This window comes from Delphinus delphis, chromosome X (genome assembly GCF_949987515.2).
Source record: "Delphinus delphis chromosome X, mDelDel1.2, whole genome shotgun sequence".
NCBI lineage: Eukaryota > Metazoa > Chordata > Mammalia > Artiodactyla > Delphinidae > Delphinus > Delphinus delphis.
In genome coordinates this window covers 95976516-95995340 of record NC_082704.1, presented here as the reverse complement: position 1 = coordinate 95995340, position 18825 = coordinate 95976516, and the positions used below count along the sequence as shown (strand labels likewise).

Here is an 18825-nt window from a genome sequence, read left to right as displayed (position 1 = left end):
TGGTAGCTCTATTTTTAGTTTCTGGAGGAACCTCCATACTGTTTTCCACAGTGGCTACACCTATTTACATTCCCACCAACAGTGTACAGATCTCCACGTGCTTGCCAGCATTTGTTATTTCTGTTCTTTTTGATGATGGCCATTCTGATAGGTGTGAGGTAATAATACCTCATGGTAGTTTTAATTTGCATTTATCTGATGATTAATGATGTTGACCGTCTTTTCATTTGCCTGTTGGCCATCTGTATGTCTTCTTTGGAAAAATGTCTGTTTACATCTTCTGCCCATTTTTTCGATTGGGTTATTTGGTTTTTCTTTTTTAACTGTTGAGTTATATGAGCTGTTTATATATTTTGGATGTTAACTCCTTATTGATCATATCATTTTCAAATATTTTCTCCCATTCCACAGGTTGTCTTTTCATTTTGTCAATGGTTTCCTTTGCTGTGCAAAAGCTTTTAACTTTAATTATATTCCATTTGTTTGTTTCTGCTTTTATTTCCTTTGCTTTAGGAGACAGATCCAAAAAAATATTGCTATGATTTATGTCAAAGAGTGTTCCACCCATGTTATCTTCTAGGAGCATTATGTTTTCCACTCGTATATTTAGGTCTTCAATTGGTTTTGAGTATATTTTTGTATGTAATGTTAGAGAATGTTCTAATCTCATTCTTTGACGTGTAGCTGGACAGCTACACGTCAAAGAATGAGATTAGAACATAAACAGAATTTGGCGATACAACAAAAGGAAATATGCATTTACATTTGAGCCAGTAACTCCAATTTTTCAGAAATTAACCCCGAAGACACATCCACAACAATGTGAAAATACTGCAATGTCCGTGAATATATTAATTGATAAAAACATGGTATATTCACAGAGTGGAGTACTATAGTGTGTAGCTATGAAAAAGAATGAGCATGATCTTTGTAAACTAATATGGGGTGCTTCCAGGATAGTTATGGATATAGATATATAAAAGAATGTGTGAGTTTGGGGCTAATGTCAGTGATACCAAGCCCAGTGCCTTCCCATCCTGGTATGAAGAGGCTTTGAGAGATGAGGAAGAGAGAGCCTGAGCCAGAGCTGCAGCCAGGGCTCATACTGCTACGCTGGCCAGTGGGTGTTCCAGGGCATGTCCCAAAGCTCCTCCGGTCCCTAGTGAAGTCTGAGCGGATACTTCACATTGTATTTAAAGAAAGCAATCAGTCTCCCAACTAGTGGAGGGCCAAGGTGTGGCTCATGGGAACACAACATATAATATATTTGTGTTCCTAGACAATATGCACAAATCGGAGATTTTTCTTTTTTCTATTTTTAAATGTTGTTCCTTTCAATTAAAGATGTGTTTAGCTTCAGAGTCTAAGTTTATTAATGATATGACTCACACATTTAGTGCAGCTTATCAGGTTGAAAAATAAGAATTTTGGTATTATGTAACACAAACTGGAAATCCTTGAATCATTTCTTATCATTCGGAACATTGGAATATGGATTTTTTGTGAAAAAGGAAATTATTCCACAGTAAAGTCTGTGTGATCATGAGATACAGAAAAAAAAACTGAAGAGGTATTCACTTCTTGTTTGTTTATTCCTTGTAGTCTTTCTTTGTAAAATGGAAGTATATATACCTGGATTTGCTTATTTAAGAATGTGGGAGAAGTGAAATCACAGTATTTTGCCTTCTTGCACATGTGCTCTTTTTTTTTATTTTTATTTTTTTGATTTATTAATTTTTAGCTGCGTTGGGTCTTGGTTGCTGCAAGGGCTTTCTTTAGTTGCGGCGAGTGGGTCTACTCTTCATTGCGGTGCGTGGGCTTCTCACTGCGGTGGCTTCTCTTGTTGCAGAGCACGGGCCTTAGGCACGTGGGCTTCAGTAGTTGTGGCACGTGGGCTTCAGCAGTTGTGGCTCGCGGGCTCTAGAGCGCAGGCTCAGTAGCTGTGGCACACGGGCTTAGTTGCTCCGCGGTATGTGGGATCTTCCCGGACCAGGGCTCGAACCCGTGTCCCCTGCATTGGCAGGCGGATTCTTAACCACTGTGCCACCAGGGAAGCCCTGATCTTTAATTGTTCAAATATCAATTTAGCGTCTGCTCTTCAGAAGGCTTTTGGATGGTACTGGGGATGCTAAGAAACATAGACCCAACCCCTGCCTGTAGAATTCTAGAGTCTAAGAGCAGCATTCATAGAAAGCAGCTGGTGAACGAAGATCTAAAGGCCCAATAAAAATAAGGGGTAAGAAGTGGGGGTTGAGGGGTTCCTCATGAGGAGTCTAGTGTAAACGTCCTGATGCAAGGCACTTTGAGACTTTAGGACAATATAAAAGTCCTGCAGTGGGAGATAATTTTAAGTTAGGCCGTATGGTGAGCCAGCCAGTGAGGCTGTGGAAACACTGAACAGGGGCCAGACCCTCAGATGGTGGGTCTCAGAGTTGAGAGACTTAAGCCTGGAATGGAAAACTGCCCTTAACAGTTACTTTGAAATCATGAGTAAACCAGAGAGAAATCTCCACCCAGGGCAGGGATGGAACGTGCCCCGTGCTCCTGTCCCAGTGCAGGTGAACACAATGCACAACCTAGGTGTTTTATGCACATCATCTCCAAGGAGTGTCTTTGAAATAAAGGTGACAGTAGTCTGAAACTGGAAACTCAGAAGCCAGTGGGCTGATACTCTTTGCTGGGGGACAAGGAGTCAGAGCCCATCCTATTAAAAGGGCATTCGCATTCAGTTTTTTTTTTTTTTTTTTTTTGGTTGTAATTCCGCAAAGTCTACGAGAGGTGTAGATTTTTGGTGACGGTAAAATTAATGACGATAGGGGTTGTTTAGTTTAGATGAAAGGGCAGCTTGGAAGGAAGAAAGAGTTAGTCTTGGAAGCATATTCTAGAATATTTGAATTTCATTCAGTTGGAAGGAAAATATAATTTTCATATTTGATTTATTGGGGAAATTAAAGATTCTTTGTAAACAGCATTTTGGACTGATTTGGTGTTCCATGTCCTAGAATGCCACATATTCTCTGATATCTCCTGGATTTAAAAATTCCTTCAGGGTGGGTGGTATCGTCTGCAGCCAAAATAATCATAATCATGGTAAAAACAGACATTGTGTAAAGTCTCAATGTGGTCCAGGCGCTGTGCCAGGTGTTTTACATACATTACCTGCATGCCACTAGCCCTGCAAAATAGGGCTTAACAAAGCCACTTCACCTGAGGCTCACAGAGCTTGGTGATGGACCTGAGTTCACACAGCTAATAGGTCACATGGCTGGGACTGGACCTCTGGTCTGAATTTGTCCAGAGCTCGCGCCATTCCACTCCTCCCAGCCTGAGGCTGATCATGAGTCAGTTAATTCACTGTCTTCTACCACTTCAAAATGTATCTTGAGTGATGAAAAGAAGGACTCTGTGACCAAAACACTGGATTGGAATACATACCCACAGCAGTACGAATACGGAAATAAACAAGAGATATGAATAAAGGAGAGAAAGAGATAATGCTCAGTAACAATATGATCATCTGCATGTGCAAAATCAGATACCCTCAAATGATCAGGGGCTTACAAGATTATCTGGCTCTATCCTTCTATGTAGAAAGTAAATATTTTAGAACTACCCTAAGTCTGGCTGGTGAAGAGAAGGAATATATCAGCTTTTTTTCTCTGACAGCGTAACATCTGTCCTGTGGTCCTTAATTTGTGCTGTATTTTCCTAATCTTACATCACTTTCGGGACAGAGACCCATTTTCTCCCAAGATTTGCAATAGGGTAACTGGTCAAATGTTTGTAGGAATATGCGTTTCCCAGAAAGCCTTTAATCAAGAGACAGAAGCTGATATAAGAACCCCCATGAATGAGGACCGAGGAGACGATCACCCCTGAATATAGGAGTTATCCAAAGACTAAGGAGAGTGACCTCAGTTCTGTAGAAGGAGGAGTGCCAGGCTTTGTTAGATGTAGTGAGCATGTTGAGTGAGGAATCATGGAAGGACCCAGCCAGAACAGTGAGGTCCTATAGAGTTGCATCCCTGCTGCCTGTTCTTGGAGGCCCCAATGGACTATGGTCATATGAGGATCACCCTGACTTTCAACTTGGAATTCTTAGGAGAGTAGGACCTTGATGTAAGACAAGCAGCTTCAGGAAAGCAGAGAGTGGAGTTACAGGATTGATCATGTGTCAAGGTGAGGATCTGAATGTGGACTAAGGGTAGCACGCACAGCATAAAAGGAGGCCCCGGAAAAATCTCTGATGCTGTCATCCCCGGGAAGCTCTGGCCATAGATGTCAGGTTGATTTCAGCCTGTAAAGTCTCAGTGAGGTGAGGGTCTCTGTCTAATGGGGTTGGCCTCAGTTTTGCAGAGAGAGAGATAGAGACCTGAGCCCTAACAAGAATTCATGTGACGATGCTGAGTGTTATGAGGGGACCCCCAAAAGCAGAGGGGGCCAAATAGAATTCTGTACAGTTCTTAGCCCTGGGAGACCCAGAAGAGCTACTGCTGAGTCATCCCCTCATTCCACCCGAGTGATCTCAGGGAGGGAAGGGCCTCATCTAGCAGGATCAGACTCCAGTTCTGCAGAGGGGGACGTCTTGGCCATAACCAGAGTCAAGGTGAGGACCCTCAGTGCTAATGAGGGGGTCTCTCCCCCAAGGAGGGAGGCTCACAGGGTGGCGCCCGTCTTGTCAGGCAGAGATGGTCGGAGCAGCGCCCTGACTTCCCTCCACTAGGGCCTCGGGGAGGTGAGGGCTTGGTTCGGAGGCTGGAGGACCCGGGACCATAGAGGGAGGGGTCCCGGGCTCTGATAGACGGCACCGGCAGGAGGCAGGGGCCGCTGAACCCCGAACAGTGGGCGTTCCCGCAGAGTCCCGCCCCTACCGTCAGCCCTCGGATACCCCACGCAGCGCCGGATGCGGCTCCCCCGGATTTCCGCTTTGGAAGCGAGGAGCCCGACCGGGAGCTGCGGCGTTTGTTTGTCCGAGTGTGGGTTTTCAGGACTCGTCCGGAGCCACGGTGAGAACCTGAATGTAGCCTGCAGGGACCTTCCCTCCCCCCTCTCCCCATAACAAAGGTGACCCCCCCGCCTCCCGCCCCTGCCTGCCATCAGCAGCGTGAGACCCTGATCTGACCTATATGCCAGAGGAGTTGCCGTCTGGAGGGCCTCAGAGAGTGGAGGGCCTTTGTCTAGAGGGGGCGGCTTCTTAGGCAAAGGGTGTAGTCTTGTCCCCAGCAGGTGAAAAGTGGGACCTTCAGAGCTGACGAGGGTTCCTCCTTCCGAAAGGCGTGACTGCACGGGGCCCCCTCCCACCTTCACTCGTGCGATGCTCTAGAGTAATTCAGGCTGAGAGAACCCCTCATTTCTGCCTGGGGTGGGAAGTGGGGTTGGGGACTAGGGAACGTTCGGGTAGAGAAAGGCCTTTATGGAAAGGGGGCAGGACTTCCCTGGCGGTCCAGTGGTTAAGACTCCTCGCTTCCACTGCAGGGGGCGCACCTTCGATCCCTGGTAGGGGAACTAAGATCCCACGTTCCACATGGTGCGGCCAAAAAGAAAGGGCGGGGGCGTGGACCAAGAGGGTGTTCTGTACGCTAAGTGAAATAAGTCAGACAGAGAAAAACAAATACTGTATGATTTCACTTACACGTGGAAACTGAAAAAACAAATGAACAAACAACAGAACAGAAACAGTTATAGATACAGAGAGCAAAAGTGGTTGGGGGAAGAGAGAAATTAGGTGAGGACAGTTAAGAGATACAAACTACCAGTTACGAAGTAAATGCGTAATGGGTGTGAAATGTAAAACAACGGGTGGATGGATGGATGGATAGATAGATAAGGCAACCCCATTAAGCTTAGGGAGGAGACTTGGCCCTAAAAGAAGCAGAGGTAGGACCATCAGTGTTAGTAAGCAGACCTCTCGTGAAAACAGGGAACTGCACAAATCAGCAGCCCTGCTCTCAGACCTGGGAGTCCCCAGATAAGGTAGCCGGGATGTGGAGCCCCCGACTTCTCTTCTAGCTATTCAAGGAGGTGAGAGCTGCGGTCTGAGGCATGTAGATTCGGGTCAGTGGAGGGAGGAATCCCAAACCCTACCCGGACTGGACGCCAGAGTCCTGAATGAGGACTGAGGGAGCCACCAACTCCAGAACAGTGGGGTCGGAGAGTCCCACCCTTGCTGTTACCAGGCGTAGCCGAGCCCCAGATCAGCTTTGGCAGAATGAGGCTCACTCTGACTGTAAGCTCAGGTCCCAGGAAGATGAGGACCTTTTCTGACGGTCATGGGCTCACGTCAGCAGAGGGCAAAGTCCCAGGCAGGGTGCAGAGTCAAGGTGAAGATCCTGAGTGAGGAAATGGAGACTGCTCCATACACAGTGGAGAGAGCTGCATCTGATGCCGCCCCTGCCGTTAGCCCCGGGAGGCCCAGGGCAGAGCTGGCAGGCTCAGGTGCCCCCTAACTTCTGCCTGTGGGGTCTGAGGGAGATGAGGGCCTTGCTTTAAGGGCTGGCTGCCCGGTTCAGCAGAAGAAGAGGAGTCCCAGGCCATGATCGATGTCAAGGCACAAATTCTCTGTGAGGAATGAGACAACCGACTCCCCCAGAACAGAGGAGACCCCACAAAGTGCCACCTCTGCCTTCGCCCTGGGAAGCCAGGTTTAGAGCTCTCAGGCTGAATTGCCCTCTCAGTTCCTCCAAGGGTGGTCTCAGGGACGTCAGGGTTTGGGTCTAATGGGAGAGGCCTCATTCAACATAGGGAAGAAGCTTGGTTCCTAACGAGAGTCAAGGTGGTAACACCGAGTGAACATGCGGGAGCCCCACCCAGAAAGAAGTGAACTACATAGAATCTCATTCCTACTCTCAGACCTGGGAGGGAGACTCAGGCATGGTGACCTGATGAATATCACTCACGTTTTCCCGGACCATGGCAGGGAGGTGAGGAACCTCCTTGATGGGAGTATGGGCTCAGGTGAGCAGCCGGAGGATTTCCAGGTAATGTCAGGAACCAAGGAGAGGACCCTGAGAATTGAGGGGACCACCTACACCACAATAGTGAGGGCCACAGAATCTCTTCCTGCCTGTCAGCATTGCAAGTCCACACACAGTTGTAGCTAGAGAGACAAGAAAATTTTCTTTCTAGCGGGTCTTGGGGAGTTGGGGGCCTTAGTGTGAGGGGATAGACGTCAAGTCAAGACACAGAGGATGTCCAAGTCCTGCTGTGCGTCAGGGTGAGGACACTGAGGGATGATGTAGATGCACACCCACCTAAAGCAGTGGGGGCCCACAAACTCCCACCCCCCTCAGCCCTGGGACACCCCAGGTAGAGGTAGCCTGATGTGTCACCCCTCACTTCGGGCCCCAGGGACCCAGGCAGATGTGGGCCTTGATCTGAGGCCAGAAGACTCAGGTGGGCTGAGGGAGGAGCGTAGATGCCGTCTGAGTGAGGGCGAAAGAGGCCAACGATGCCGCAACAGTGGGGTCCCGCGGAGTCCAGCCCCTGCTACCAACCCAGGGAGGGCATGGATGGGGGTGACTGGCAGTGGCTCACCCTTTCTTTCATCTTGGGGATCTCAGGAAGGTGAGAATCTTAATGTAATGCAAGCGAACTCAGATCAGCGGAGGGAGGATTTCCGGGATTTGCCGGGACTCACGGAGAAGATGCTGAGGACTGTGGGGGGAAGTCCACCCCGTGCCAGCGGGGACTGCGCAGAGTCCCTCTCCATTGTCGTTCCTAGAGGCGCCCCCGGGCACAGATGTGAGGCAGAAGTGCCCATCAGTTCCCCACTCGGAACTCACAGGGAAGTCAGCATCTTGGTGTGATGGGTCAGCAGAGGGAGGAACCGTAGACCCTCCCCTGAGTGAGAAATGGGGACCGTGAGGGAGGACCACACGTTATAGGGCCTCAGCCTGCCTGCTGCAGCTTTCAGCCTCTAGAGACTAGGGGCGCTGTGGCCAGGTAAGGCCATCCTCACTTCCACTGTTAAGTCTCAGGGAGCTGTGGGCCGTACTGTGAGGAAATGTCCTCAAGTCAAGAGAGAAAGGAGCCCCCAGATCCTCCCAGGAGACCCAGTGGGGACTGTGAATGACGACTGAAGATAGCACACCCCCCTTCCACCGAATCAAAGGCATAATAAAGAGTCCTGCTCAGGCCTCTGCTCAGCCCTTGAAGGCCCAGAGCATGGTTGTCAGGCGGAGGCTCCTCATTTCTTTGTATCATTTCTAAGGGAGACGAGATCCTTCGTCTGAAGGTGCCGCACCAGGGGCAGCAGGAGGGGTCCCAGACCCTTGGTATCGACAAGATGAGGACGCTGAATGGTTGAGGACCAACGAGTTCAGGACAGAGCAGGCCCCACACAACTGTCAGCGCTGTGCACCCCGACAGTGTCCATGGCTCAGTTCCTTCTCGTGGGCCCCAGGGAGCTTTGAGGTGTCACCTTTAGAGCAGCACAGGAAAGAGGTCCCGGCCCTACCAAGAGTCAATGGGACAATCCTGTTTGTGAACGAAAGGGACCCTTGGAACCCAGAGAGGGCCTACCCTACCAGGATCTGTGGTCACCGCTGTCAGCCACAGGCAGGGCTGGCAGGCTGTAGCCTGAGGCTCACTCACTCTCGCTTCTTACACTGGGTTCTCGGGACAGGCTGACCAAGAACAAGAGCCTAGTGGTTCCTAGAGCAGTGCCCTCAAGGAAACGTGCAGAGCGGCCTTCTTCAAGTCAGGGTGGGACCTCCCTGCTGAAGGTGCTCACACCCTCTCACCTTCCCTCCTCCAGGTTCCAGCATCACCTGCTCTCCTGCCCACTCCCCCGCTTGCTGTCCCTGCCCATAGTCATGCCTCGGGGGCAGAAGAGTAAGCTCCGTGCCCGTGAGAAGCGCCACCAGGCCCGGAGGGAGACCCAGAATCTCGGGGGTGCTCAGGCCACTGCAGCACAGAGAGAAGAGTCGCCCTCGTGCCCCTCTTCTCCTTCTCGGGGTACTCCCCCGAGCTCCCCTGCTGCTGGCACTCGCCAGGAGCCTCAGGGAGCCCCAGCCACTAGCTCTCGTGCTGCAGGGGTTTCAGGCCCAGGATCTGATGTGCGTGCCAAGGTCCGGGTTGAGGCAAGGAAAAATTCCTCCCAGGCTTCAGCCTCCGGTGAGAGCTTTCAGAGAGATCCTCTGATCAAGAAGGTGGGAATGGTGATAGAATTCCTGCTGGAGAAGTATACAGTGGAAGAGCCCATTATAAAGGCAGACTTGCTGAAGCTTGTGAACAAAAGGTACAAGAGGAAGTTCCCTGAGATCCTCAGGAGAGCTGCTGAGTGCGTTCAGCTGGTCTTTGGTCTTGAGTTGAAGGAAGTCAAGCCGGGTGGTGATTCCTATGCCCTTGTCAGCAAGCTACATGTCAGCGATGATGGGCGTCAGAGCAGTGGCGGGCGGTTTCGGAAGAATGGGCTTCTGATGCTTGTCCTCGGTGTGATCTTCTTGCATGGCGACCGCGCCTCTGAGGAGGAGATCTGGGAATTCCTGAATGGTTTGGGTGTTTATGTTGGAAGGTGTCACATAATCTTTGGGGAGCCCAGGAAGCTTATCACAGAAGATCTGGTGCAGGAAAAGTACCTGGTGTATCGTCAGGTGTGCGACAGCGATCTCCCGTGCTATGAGCTCCTGTGGGGCCGGAGAGCCCACGCTGAAACCAGCAAGATGAAAGTCCTGGAGTTTATGGCCAAGGTGACTGGTACCGTCCCCAGTGCCTTACCAGATCTCTATGAGGAGGCTCTGAAAGATGAGGAAGAGAGAGCCCGAGCCCGAGCCCGAGCCAGAGCTGCAGCCAGGGCTGGTACTTGTGTCAAGGCCAGTGCGCCTTCCAAGGTCATGTCTAGCAGTTCCTCCCACCCTTAGTGAGGTCTGAGGCAGCTTCTTCACTTTGTGTTTGACCAACGCTGCCAACCTTTTCAGTAGTGAGAGGCTAAGCTGGGGCTGGAAAGATCATAATATATATCTTCTTTGTGTTCCTGTTTTACAGTAGTATCTTTCAAATGTTGTTTCTTTCACTAGAATGTTTCTTTAGATTCAGAATCCAAGTTTATAAATGACATGGATCACATATTTGTTGTTGTTTATCAGGTTTAAGCGTAAGAGTTTAGGTACTGTGTAGTACGATGTGAAAACTCCTTGCATCTTTCTGGGGTTCTGGACTGAGATAATATGGCATTGGAATAGGAATTTTCTTGGAAATGTGAAAGAATGCTGTGGTTTTAAAATGAAAAGCAAAGTAAAGTTTAGTCAAATTTTGGTTTGTCTTATTCACCTTTGTCTTTCTCTTTGTAAAATTCAAAGATATACACCTAGATGTCCTTAGCTTATTCAAGAATGCCGACAAAATTAAATAGTAATAAGTTACATTCCTCACTCAGTGCCTCATTGATTCCCATCTGTAATTGAGCATCTGCTCTTTGGAAGGTTCTGTGCTGGTAGTGATGATGCTAAGATAAAAAAGACCCTGCACCTGCCTGTAGATGTTGAGAGTATAAGAGCCGCTATTATATAAGGAAGGTGGTGTGATGGAAAAACTCAGTGAGGATGGTGGGGAGAGAGTCCAGATGAGAGCAGTGAAGTATAAATTCTCTTAGCCAGAACACTTTGAGGTTTAGGTTATTTTGCAAATCCCTCCTTGGGAGGTAATTTTAAGTTGGCTGCATGGTGGGCTAGATGAGGCTGTGATAATGGTGAGCAGGGGTCCAGTGCTTTTGCCCCGGTGCAGGTGAACACGGTGCCCAAACAAACCAGGTGTTTTATGCAGATTGTCTCTTTGTGGTGGGATGCTGAGAAGCCCCTGTGCTGGCACTCTGTGCCCTGGGCTGGAGGAGCCCCAGCCCGCTCCATTAATTAGTTATCGGGTTTTTTTAATTGGAGTATAATTGCTTTACAATGTTGTATTTCTGCTGTGCAACGAAGTGAATCATCTACACGTATACATATATCCCCTCCCTGCTGCACTTCCCCCCACCCATCTAGGTGGTCACAGAGCACCAAGCTGAGCTCCCTGTGCTGTACAGCAGGTTCCCACTAGCTGTCTATTTGACACATGGTAGTGTACATAGGTCAATCCTAATCTCCCAGTTCATGCCACCCCCCCTTCCCCCGTGTCCACATGTCCGTTCTCTATGTCTGCGTCTCTGTTCCTGCCCTGCAAAGAGGTTCAACTGTACCAGTTATCTAGATTCCACATATATGCGTTAATATATGAGATTTGTTTGTCTTGAGTGTAATCTGGCAGAACTCCTAAATGGGCCCAGACTTTGGTGGTGATGAAACACATGAAAATCGGGGGGGTTTTGGGAGGCAGGGGAATTATTGGTCCTTGACACAAATTCTATAAGGTTTGATTTGCATCCTGGTGGAACCCCTGCCTCCACAAATGAAACAACATATTCTCTGCTAGGAAAAATGTACTCAGGGTTACTTGCTAAGGAGCACTTTGGTTAATTCAGCTTTCTTTGTCCTAGAGGCCCGCATAGTCTCTGACATCTCCTGGATAAAATGAAAAATTCCTAGAGATGAGGGTATCTCTAGGACAGAGAAGACCAGTCTCTTCTGGTATGAAAATAAGCATCATAATAACTGCCATGCATGAAAGACCCAGACATCGCCAGCCACTGTGCCAGGTGCTTTACATATATCACATATGTTCCGACAGTTCTATAAGATGAGGCTTATCAAACCCACTTGGCAGACAAAGAACTTGCAGTATTCTCCGGACTGGTAAAGTGACAGAACCGGGAGTACAGCCCGGTCTGAATTCCTCCAGAGCCCATACTGTTCCACTCCTCCCAGCCTGAGGCAGCCCTTCTGTCTCTTAATCCATTTCTCCTCTCACTGCTCCGTGACGTCTCTCAGGCAATAAGAAAGAGGAACTTGTAGCCAAAATATTAAAAGCAGGCCTAAAGAAGGAAGGTGAACATGAGAATCAGACACCATTTGGGGATTGTCTGTGGGCTTCGTTTACCTAGGATCCTCCTGCCCCTCGCCCCAGGCTTCCCTGAGAGCTGATTGCCCCGGTCCCGGCACGGGGGTCCAGTCCCAGCACTTTGTGGCATCACAGCGCCCTGACCCTTGGTCTTCCCCAGTGTGCCCTCGTGTCCAGACTGGAAGCTGACCTGCTGGCCAGCTCTTCTCTGCATCTTCCTCTGGAGGCTGCACTCAGCTCCCGGAGGAACGGACAGCCCATATGCCCTGCCCTCCCCTGACTCGGAGCATCCCGACTCCCCGCAGATCCCGTTCGTCACCGTGGACCCCTGGGACAGCAGCTGCCCTTTCCATGTATCTGTTCACTTCAGACAGTGACGTTTACACACCTCCTCATCCCCACTGGGTGCCTCCACCACATTCTCAGTGTTTGCAAACCTGCTGGTGACGAGACTCTGATTTGGTATGGACTCTACAGGGCCTTGGCTTATAACCCCAAGGCTAGGGAGGCCTTGTTTGAAACAACGTGATATTTGCAGTAGGATTTTAATGAAGTGTCTTCTTTGAATCTGGCCACTGAATCCATACACTGATGAGTGAACTTAATTAAGGGGTCCAAAACCAAAGCCTTCTTCCTAAGTGGTAAAGGAGGAGGGACCAAGGAAATCACTGTGTAAACAAACATCTGCTGAGGCTGAATTCCTAAAAACCCATCTTGGAGTCCTTCTTGGAGGTGGAAAATGGTTCTTTGTCAGACATGCTAGCTTTGAATAACAAGGAAAAGTAATTCACCATCCTCCCAGTAATCCTTGTCTGTATCGGCCCCAGGGGAGATGCTGTTTGTTCAATATGCTTAATGGCACCTGTTCGGGTGTTCAGGTATGTTCAGTCAGGTGGTGGGTGGCTATGATTTTGACCATGCAACCAAAAGTTAGGAGAAAATTCCCAGCCTACTGAGATTACACAGGTTATTGCAACTGGCAATGCAGAAAGGTACTGGTGAAAGCCCTCTCTGCTGAGATGTACAGGGTACTTTTGGAAATTAGAGGGAATCCTGTATTTGCAAACATGTCTTACATAGTATGCACAAGAAAAACTTGGTGAATTTCAAGGTAAATTTGGCCTTCTCAGAAACTCCTCCAACTAACTAAGAGGGTTGTTGTCATAAGCAATTGCAGTAGTTGCTCTTTATTGAGCACACACTATACACCAGTTTATGGGAGACTGCAAACCTCATCCACATCCTGTCTTGCTCTCCTTGGGTTCCTGGGGAGACTATATTCCCAGTCCACTTGTAATTAGGAAGGGTCACCTCCAGACCAAGGCACGAGGGAGTCAGTACGGCACCTCTGTGCTTTCTCTTCCATTCAGCAGCAAACAGAGAGAGCCCGTGTTGAGGTGTGGAGCCACGCGACGTACATAGCCGGGATCTCGGAGTCATCTGTGAGAGGTGAGCCTCTGCCAACCTTCATCAGATTTTATGTGCACAAGAAACAGACTTTTGTTGTGTTAAGTCATTCAGATATCAGGTTTTCTCTGTTGCATCAGTTAGCAGTTACTTAATCCGAGTGATACACAACTACTATTTCTACTCTTAGGCTCATTTAAATGTTTTAATGACAGAGCTAATCATAGCATATATATTCTTCTTATAAAAACTTCTTACACACATAAATCACAAACTCCTCCCTTACAACATTGCTCGAAAATTCAGCCCCTTTTTCAAAAGTAACCACAATTAACTGTCTGGTGTGTGTCATTCTAAAGCTGATTTGAGGCTTCTTTGTACATAGATGTGCTACAAAAATATGTTGAATTTTTAACACACAGGGGCCACAGTGTACATATTGTTCTGTGACTTGCTCTTGTAACTTAATGGAAGTGAATGCAAGATCTTTCTGTGACAGCACTTATAAGACCCACCTCACATTTTAAAACTGTCATCACCATTAGAAAGGGTCCCAGCCAGCCCTCTGGTCCTAAGCTACAGCGTGAAGTAGAGCCCCTCAGCCAACCTGTAGATCTGTGAGAACAAACAGTTGTTGTGTTAGGATGCTATGTTTTGTGGCTCTTCATTGGGCAGTGGAAGTTTACTAATAAGTACATTAAGGGCTAGCAGTTCATATTTTAATTTTTTATGTTCTTTGTCTTCCACAGGGAACACATACTATTCCTAAAAATATTTTTAAGGTTAAGAAAAATAAACTTCAAAAGGCATGGGAAATTCTAATTACAGATGTTAGGGAAGCCTTTAAAATGGGAAAAATAAGCAAATAATTTACAAAAGAAGAGTGAAGTGACACATGATTATTTCTCCTACAGAATGAAAACAAAAAGATTACTTATAGACTATTCTCTCTCCAGATGGTGGATTGATAAAGAGAATTTTTTTTTAAAACATCTTTATTGGGGTATAATTGCTTTACAATGGTGTGCTAGTTTCTGCTCTATAACAAAGTGAATTAGTTACACATATACATATGTTCCCATATCTCTTCCCTCTTGCGTCTCGCTCCCTCCCACCCTCCCTATCCCACCCCTCCAGGGGGTCACAAAGCACCGAGCTGATATCCCTGTGCTATGTGGCTGCTTCCCACTAGCTATCTACCTTACGTTTGGTAGTGTATATATGTCCATGTCTCTCTCTCGCTTTGTCACAGCTCACCCTTCCCCCTCCCCATAGCCTCAAGTCCGTGCTCCAGTAGGTCTGTGTCTTTATTCCTGTCTTACCGCTAGGTTCTTCATGACATTTTTTTTTCTTAAATTCCATATATATGTGTTAGCATACGGTATTTGTCTTTCTCTTTCTGACTTACTTCACTCCGTATGACAGACTCTAGGTCTATCCACCTCATTACAAATAGCTCAATTTCATTTCTTTTTATGGCTGAGTAATATTCCATTGTATATATGTGCCACATCTTCTTTATCCATTCATCCTATGATGGACACTTAGGTTGTTTCCATCTCCGGGCTATTGTAAATAGAGCTGCGATGAACATTTTGGTACATGACTCTTTTTGAATTATGGTTTGCTCAGGGTATATGCCCAGTAGTGGGATTGCTGGGTCATATGGTAGTTCTATTTGTAGTTTTTTAAGGAACCTCCATACTGTTCTCCATAGTGGCTGAACCAATTCACATTCCCACCGGCACTGCAAGAGGGTTCCCTTTTTTCCCCACCCTCTCCAGCATTTATTGTTTCTAGATTTTTTGATGATGGCCATTCTGACTGGTGTGAGATGATATCTCATTGTAGTTTTGATTTGCATTTCTCTAATGATTAATGATGTTGAGCATTCTTTCATGTGTTTGTTGGCAGTCTGTATATCTTCTTTGGAGAAATGTCTATTTAGGTCTTCTGCCCATTTTTGGATTGGGTTGTTTGTTTTTTTGTTATTGAGCTGCATGAGCTGCTGGTAAATTTTGGAAATTAACCCTTTCTCAGTTGCTTCATTTGCAAATACTTTCTCCCATTCTGAAGGTTGTCTTCTGGTCTTATTTATGGTTTCCTTTGCTGTGCAAAAGCTTTGAAGTTTCATTAGGTCCCATTTGTTTATTTTTGTTTTTATTTCCATTTCTCTAGGAGGTGGGTCAAAAAAGATCTTGCTGTGATTTATGTCATAGAGTGTCCTGCCTGTGTTTTCCTCTAAGAGTTTGATAGTTTCTGACCTTACATTTAGGTCTTCAATCCATTTTGAGCTTATTTTTGTGTATGATGTTAGGGAGTGATCTAATCTCATACTTTTACATGTAGCTGTCCAGTTTTCCCAGTACCACTTATTGAAGAGGCTGTCCTTTCTCCACTGTACATTCCTGCCTCCTTTATCAAAGATAAGGTGACCATATGTGTGTGGGTTTATCTCTGGGCTTTCTATCCTGTTCCATTGATCTATCTTTCTGTTTTTGTGCCAGTACCATACTGTCTTGATTACTGTAGCTTTGTAGTAGAGTCTGAAGTCAGGAAGCCTGATTCCTCCAGCTCCATTTTTCGTTCTCAAGATTGCTTTGGCTATTCGGGGTCTTTTGTGTTTCCATACAAATTGTGAAATTTTTTGTTCTAGTTCTGTGAAAAATGCCAGTGGTAGTTTGATAGGGATTGCATTGAATCTATAGATTGCTTTGGGTAGTAGAGTCATTTTCACAATGTTGATTCTTCCAATCCAAGAACATGGTATATCTCTCCATCTATTTCTATCATCTTTAATTTCTCTCATCAGTATCTTATGATTTTCTGCATACAGGTCTTGTGTCTCCTTAGGTAGGTTTATTCCTAGGTATTTTATTCTTTTTGTTGCAGTGGTTAATGAGAGTGTTTTCTTGATTTCACTTTCAGATTTTTCATCATTAGTGTATAGGAATGCCAGAGATTTCTGTGCATTAATTTTGTATCCTGCAGCTTTACCAAATTCATTGATTATCTCTAGCAGTTTTCTGGTAGCATCTTTAGGATTCTCTATTTATAGTATCATGTCATCTGCAAACAGTGACAGTTTTTCTTCTTTTCCGATTTGGATTTCTTTTATTTCCTTTTCTTCTCTGATTGCTGTGGCTTAAACTTCCAAAACTATGTTGAATAAGAGTGGTGAGAGTGGGCAACCTTGTCTTGTTCCTGATCTTAGTGGAAATGCTTTCAGTTTTTCAGTATTGAGGATGATGTTGGCTGTGGGCTTGTCATATATGGCCTTTAATAGGTTGAGGAAAGTTCCCTCTATGCCTACTTTCTGCAGGGTTTTTATCATAAATGGGTGTTGAATTATGTCAGAAGCTTTCTCTGCATTTATTGAGATGATCATATGGTTTTTCTTCTTCAGTTTGTTAATATGGTTTATCACATTGATTGATTTGTGTATATTGAAGAATCCTTGCATTCGTGGAATAAACCCCGCTTGATCATGGTGTATGATCCTTTTAATGTGCTGTTGGATTCTGTTCGCTAGTATTTTGTTGAGGATTCTTGCATCTATGTTCATCAGTGATATTGGCCTGTAGTTTTCTTTCTTTGTGACATCCTTGTCTGGTTTTGGTATCAAGGTGATGGTGGCCTCATAGAAGGAATTTGGGAGTGTTCCTCCCTCTGCTATATTTTGAAAGAGTTTGAGAAGGATAGGTGTTAGCTCTTCTCTAAATGTTTGATAGAATTTGCCTGTGAAGTCATCTGGTTCTGGGCTTTTGTTTGTTAGAAGATTTTTAATCACAGTTTCAATTTTGGTGCTTGTGATTGGTCTGTTCATATTTTCTATTTCTTCCTCCTGGTTCAGTCTCACAAGGTTGTGCATTTCTACGAATTTGTCCATTTCTTCCAGGTTGTCCATTTTATTGGCATAGAGTTGCTTGTAGTAATCTCTCATGATCTTTTGTATTTTTTCAGTGTAAGTTGTTACTTCTCCTTTTTCATTTCTAATTCTGTTGATTTGAGTCTTCTCCCTTTTTTTCTTGATGAGTCTGGCTAATGGGTTATCTATTTTGTTTATCTTCTCAAAGAACCAGCTTTTAGTTTTATTGATCTTTGCTATTGTTTCCTTCATTTCTTTTTCATTTATTTCTGATCTGATTTTTATAGTTTGTTTCCTTCTGCTAACTTTGGGGATTTTTTGTTCTTCTTTCTCTAATTGCTTGAGGTGCAAGGTTAGTTTGTTTATTCGAGATGTTTCCTGCTTTTTAAGGTAGGCTTATATTGCTATTAACTTCCCTCTTAGAACTGCTTTTGCTGCATCCTCTTGGTTTTGGGTCGTCGTGTCTCCATTGTCATTTGTTTCTAGGTATTTTTTTATTTCCTCTTTGATTTCTTCAGTGATCACTTCGGTATTAATTAGTGTATTGTTTAGCCTCCATGTGTTTGTATTTTTTACAGATCTTTTCCTGTAATTGATATCTAGTCTCATGGTGTTGTGGTCGGAAAAGATACTTGATATAATTTCAATTTTCTTAAATTTACCAAGGCTTGGTTTGTGACCCAAGATATGATTTATCCTGGAGAATGTTCCATGAGCACTTGAGAAAAATGTGTATTCTGTTGTTTTTGGATGGAGTGTCCTATAAATATCAATTAAGTCCATCTTATTTAATGTATCATTTAAAGCTTGTGTTTCCTTATTTATTTTCATTTTGGATGATCTGTCCATTGGTGAAAGTGGGGTGTTAAAGTCCCCTACTATGAATATATTACTTTCGATATCCCCTTTTATGGCTGTTAGTATTTGCCTCATGTATTGAGGTGCTCCTTTGTTGGGTGCATAAATATTTACAATTGTTATATCTTCTTGGATCGATCCCTTGATCATTATGTAGTGTCCTTCTTTGTCTCTTCTAATAGTCTTTATTTTAAAGTCTATTTTGTCTGATATGAGAATTGCTTCTCCAGCTTTCTTTTGGTTTCCATTTGCATGGAATATCTTTTTCCATCCCCTTACTTTCAGTCTGTATGTGTCTCTAGGTCTGAAGTGGGTCTCTTGTCGACAGCATATATATGGGTCTTGTTTTTATATCCATTCAACCAATCTGTGTCTTTTGGTGGGAGCATTTAGTCCATTTACATTTAAGGTAATTATCGATATGTATGTTCCTATTCCCATTTTCTTAATTGTTTTGGGTTTGTTATTGTAGGTCTTTTCCTTGTCTTGTGTTTCTTGCCTAGAGAAGTTCCTTTAGCATTTGAGGTAAAGCTGGTTTGGTGGTGCTGAACTCTCTCAGCTTTTGCTTGTCTGTAAAGGTTTTAATTTTTCCATCAAATCTGAATGAGATCCTTGCTGGGTAGAGTGATCTTGGTTGCAGGTTCTTCTCCTTCATCACTTTCAGTATGTCCTACCACTCCCTTCTGGCTTGCAGAGTTTCTGCTGAGAGATCAGCTGTTAACCTTATGGGGATTCCCTTGTGTGTTATTTGTTGTTTTTCCCTT

The 18825-nt window shown here is 45.6% G+C and overlaps 2 protein-coding genes across 2 annotated transcripts in view; both read left to right on the top strand.

The window, feature by feature from the left end:
• CFAP47 (cilia and flagella associated protein 47) overlaps window positions 1–18825 on the top strand; it is a 505984-nt gene that overhangs the window by 62034 nt on the left and 425125 nt on the right.
• Window positions 8814–9860, top strand: LOC132418037 (melanoma-associated antigen B4-like). Its single transcript, XM_060001945.2, has one exon. The coding sequence runs from the start codon at window positions 8814–8816 to the stop codon at window positions 9858–9860; it is 1047 nt and encodes a 348-aa protein (XP_059857928.1).